The 5,334-nt window shown below is 28.0% G+C and overlaps 1 protein-coding gene across 1 annotated transcript; it reads left to right on the plus strand.

Annotated features, from left to right (window-relative positions):
- The first annotated feature begins 1,568 nt into the window (after nt 1-1,568).
- Nucleotides 1,569-3,082, plus strand: LOC137822985 (putative acetyltransferase At3g50280). The gene has a single exon (XM_068628049.2). The coding sequence runs from the start codon at nt 1,600-1,602 to the stop codon at nt 2,977-2,979; it is 1,380 nt and encodes a 459-aa protein (XP_068484150.1). The 5' UTR covers nt 1,569-1,599; the 3' UTR covers nt 2,980-3,082.
- Nucleotides 3,083-5,334: the final 2,252 nt, after the last annotated feature.

A 5,334-nucleotide genomic window follows, 5' to 3' on the forward strand; every position in this document is an offset into this window, starting at 1 on the left:
GCGAGTAGGTCTTCTTAGCACCTCCTCCTTCGTGCTCTGCTTTGTTGGCATTATTCTTTTCTGGTGCAGCTGCCATAGTTGTGCACCGTTGCCTTTGCTTTGTGTTTGTCGGGTATCAGAGTTTTGTGCTCTAATACCATGAAAGAATATTTTATGTTTTATTCAATCTGTCCTTCATCTATAGCAATGATATATATATATATATAACCATAGCATTAGAACCGTACAGAACCTTACAGATTCTTTTCCTAACATAACATCTGTAATTAAGACTAATTATAGACCCTTTAATAGTGATTATATTCCTATAATTAAGTCTAATTATAGACTCATTAATAGTGATTATATTCCTGTAATTAAGTCTAATTAAGTCTAATAATGATTTTGTCCGGTAATAATATTCATTACAATTAATAAGTATGAAAGGCTATATTAATGTAGGTGTCAATTTTAAATATTGACTACATGATAATGTAGAAGCCATTCACAAAAAGATAAGATTGGTCTTCCTAATTTCAATTTACATTATTTTTTAATATAAAAAATTAGATAAATTAAAATAATTCATGCATATACATGTCTAACGTTAGAATAATGATAGTATAATTTTGGTCAGATGACCCTATAGTCTCTGAACAAATCCAATAATAAAATCAGTAAATATATGTTTAAAATCTATCTACAAACAAGAAAAGTTAACAATAATAAGAAAGATAAAAAGGGTTAAGATTGTTTAACGTAAACTATAGAATAGATTAAAACAACAAATCAAAAGCGGTTGATCCCGAAGTTTTTCAATATTGATTTTTTCACAAGTTTTTTAAAGATTAACCATCTCCAATCCTAAAAAAGAATTAAGTCATATTAAACATGCATCAATCGAATTTAACTTGGAGCGTTCACCAGTAAAGTATAAGATGCGTCTAATCAGTACCCATTTTGTTGTTACATATTTATACTCCATGTCAATTCTCTTAAATCATGCACTCAAGAAATTAATTAGAACAGTGCGACTAACTCAGAAACCAAAATTTAAGATAAAGAAGACTTTGATTTAGACTTCATGCAGATTAAAATATTTTAAAAAATAATTTAAATTGCAATATTTATTTTATTTGTGTTTTTATCTTATTTCTTAACTATAAAAATGAGTAAAATTATTAAAGAAAATATTTCTCTACTTATAATATCTGCCAAATTTTATTATTTAAAATATCTGAAATAGATAATATGTTTTTGCATAGTAAGACAACTCTATTAAGAATGAATTGTAGTCTTCCAAAGTTTACCTAATAATAACTCGGTATTGTGATGATATTTTTACACTATGCTCTATCTTACACTTACAATAAAATATTAATATTTATAATAAAAATTTAAAAAAAAATTCCAATAATAAAAATTTAAATAAAATGTAAAATATTAAAATAATTTTTAAAATTATAAATATTAAAATATTAATATTTATTGAAATGTAGGTGAAACGTGTTATAAAAAAATATTTTTGTTTGGTATTTATATTGGATAGCATATTTGGTTAGAATAAATTTTCAACTCTTCCCGTCACAAACACAAAAGAAGTGCTACACTTCTGAGAGGATGATGGATACTCCCATCTTACAACGGGTCTCAGAATGCTTCATCAAAGCAAAACACTCCACCCAAAAATCAAACCAAATCTGCCACTTAACACCTTGGGATATTGCCATGTTATCTGCACACTATATCCAAAAGGGTCTTCTCTACAAGAAGCCTGAACCACTTGTTAATCAACATGATTTCATAGAGAATCTGTTGGAGAAGCTCAAACACTCTCTTTCGCTCACCCTCTCCCATTTCTATCCATTGTCTGGTCGTCTTGTCACTCACAAAACCAAAGACCCTCCCTTCTATGCTGTTTTCGTCGATTGCACAAATAATTCTGGAGTCAAATTCATCCATGCAACTTTAGATATGACCATATCTGATATCCTCTCCCCGCTTGATGTCCCACCCATTGTTCAATCATTGTTTGATCACGACAGAGCACTCAACCACGATGGTCACACCATGCCGCTCTTGTCCATCCAAGTCACTGAACTACTGGATGGTGTTTTCCTAGGTTGTTCTATGAACCACTGTATTGGTGATGGCACTTCTTATTGGAATTTCTTCAACACGTGGTCCGAGATCTTTCAAGCTCAAGGCCACGAACATGATGTTCCCATATCCCACCCTCCCATTCACAATCGCTGGTTTCCGAATGATTGCGTTCCACCAATCAATCTTCCTTTCAAACACCACGAGGAGTTTATCAGCAGGTATGAAGCACCCTTGATGAGAGAGAGAATATTCCACTTTTCAGCAGAGTCTATTGCAAAACTGAAAGCAAAAGCCAACTCGGAATGCAATACCACAAAAATCTCTTCCTTCCAATCACTGTCAGCGCTTGTTTGGAGATGCATAACTCGGGCGCGGCGCTTGGGGCCTGATCAGAAAACAAGTTGCAAGTTATCGACAAACAACCGAAGAAGAATGGAACCGCCTCTGGCTGAGGAGTACTTTGGAAACTCGATTCATACGCTGGGTGCAGGAACAGCCAGGTCAGGGGAATTGCTTGGGAATGGTCTGGGATGGGCAGCATGGAAGTTGCACCTTGCTGTTGTAAACCATAACGACAGAGTGGTGTTGGGATGGGTGAGAGAGTGGTTAGAGTGTCCTCTGATATATCAACTTGGTCGGTATTTTGACCCCTACTGTGTGATGATGGGAAGCTCACCCAGATTCAACATGTATGGTAATGAGTTTGGAATGGGAAAAGCACTCGCAGTTAGAAGTGGGTATGCCAACAAATTTGATGGAAAAGTTACGTCGTATCCAGGCCATGAAGGAGGAGGAAGCGTAGATTTAGAAGTATGTCTTTCGCCACTTGTAATGACAGCACTAGAATCAGATCAAGAGTTCATGGACTCAGCTTCTTCACCTTCCAATACTCACTAAGGACCTAGTGAGAGAATATCTCTTATTTTCATCTAGGATTTTTAAGATAAGAAGATGATATATGTTAACGGAAAGGATGATTATATTTTTACACTTTGCTCAGTTTATGTCTACAATAAAATATTAATATTTATAATAAAAAAAATTAAAAATTAAAAAATGTCTTTAATGAAATATTAGACAAAATGTAAAATATTAAAATAATTTTTTAAATTAAAAAAATTAAAAATGATTAAAATATTAATATTTAATGAGGTGTAAAGTGGAGCAATGGGTGTCAAAAAATTATTTTCCTAACTGAAAATATTTTCTTCCTCGTAAACTCTGCAAAACGACAAAATTAAGAGATGTAAAAGAAGGGTTTTTGACCATGATGGGGTTATTTTTGTTTATTTTTACCAAAATGAGATCCGTTTAAAAAAAATTACAAATTTAGGCAAGTCGTGCTAATTTGGCACGACTTCATATGCATAAATCATCCTAATTTGACACGACTCTGTCATGTCATAATGAAGTCGTGTCAACTTGGCACGACTTTTGTCCTGTCATACTGAAGTCGTGCCAACTTGACACGACTTCTGCCACGTCATAATTTTTTTAAAATTTTATTGTTTATATATTGGGTAGTAAGTTATGTAATGTTAAAAATTAATTTGATACATAATTTTATAAGAGTGTTAGTTTTAAGGAACAAAAATTTGGATAATTGTGTATCACAATTATTCATTTTTTTCTGAAGTAATAATTTTTTTTATCACAATTAAAATAATACATCTTTTAAACCTGTTTATTTTTTTTAATGTCATTTATATTAAAATATAAAAAGGTATAAGTACTGTAATTATTTTGAAATAATTAAATAATTTAAAAATAATTATATAAATTTTAAATAAGTCAAATAATATAAATAATTTGTAATTATTTTGAAATAATTAAATAATTTAAAAATAATTATATATCCAATTTTTCGTTCCTTAAAACTAACACTCTTAGAGAAAATTATGTATCAAATTAATTTTTAACATTACATAACTTATTATCCAATATATAAACAATAAAATTTTTAAAAAAAAATTATGATGTGGCAGAAGTCGTGTCAAGTAGACACAACTTCAGTATGACAGGGTAGAAGTCGTGTCAAGTTGACACGACTTTAGTATGACATGGAAGAGTCGTGTCAAATTAGAATGATTTGTGCATATGAAGTCGTGCTAAATTGACACGACTTGCCTAAATTTGTAATTTTTTTTAAACGGACACCATATTGGTAAAAACAAAAAAAAAATAACCCCATCATGGTCAAAAACCCGTAGAAGAAAAGTAATATTATGTGTTATTTTTAAATTTATCCTTATTTATTTTATTCTATTGTTGGTAGTATTATTTATTTTTTATTATTATAATATTTTTTAATATTAAAAAATGTGTTTTTAATATAAGATATGATTTATTTTTTAATTTTATAATAAATGATTAATATTTTAAAAAATTACTTGATTTTTTTTTATTATTGTTATGTTTATATTAATATGAAATTCTTTTTTATTATTAATTACATTGTACTTTTGTTGTTGTAGTATTTTTTATTTTTCATTATTACATGGTTTTTAATATTAAAAGATAGGATTATGATATTTTGACACCCTTCTCCATCTTACACCCACAATAAATTTTAATATTTGTAATAAAAAAAAACCTCAATAATAAAAATACAAGCAAAATGCAAAATGTTTCAAAATTAAAAAAATTATATTTTTTTATAAATGATTAAAATATTAATATTTATTGGTGTGTAGGGTAAAATTTTTGTAAAAGATAATATTTATTTATTTATATAAGATCTGGTTTATTTTTCAATTTTATAATACATGTTTAATATTTTAATAAATTACTTGAAGTTATATTTTCATTTAATTTATTGAATACACATTTTTTTTAATTATAACTTTTAAATTATACATATATACATTTCATACATATTATTTTTTCTAATTATAATTTTTAAATTATACCTATTTAGATTTAATATATATTTATTTTCTAATTATAATTTTTAAATCTACGAATATGTGAAAATTGTTTATTACATGGTTTTTATTATTAAAAGATAGGGTTATGATATTTTGACACCCTTGCTCCATCTTACATCCACAATAAATATTAATATTTATAATAAAAAAAATTAGAAAAAAACTCCTTAATGAAAATACAAGTAAAATGCAAAATGTTTCAAAATTAAAAAAATTATAAATTTTTATAAATAATTAAAATATTAATATTTATTGGGGTGTAGGGTGGAGCATGTTAAATAAACATTTTTGTAAAAGATAATATTTTATTTATTTATATTAAATC

The sequence above is a fragment of the Phaseolus vulgaris genome, chromosome 9, assembly GCF_051622355.1.
Source record: "Phaseolus vulgaris cultivar YP4 chromosome 9, ASM5162235v1, whole genome shotgun sequence".
In the NCBI taxonomy this organism is placed as follows: domain Eukaryota; kingdom Viridiplantae; phylum Streptophyta; class Magnoliopsida; order Fabales; family Fabaceae; genus Phaseolus; species Phaseolus vulgaris.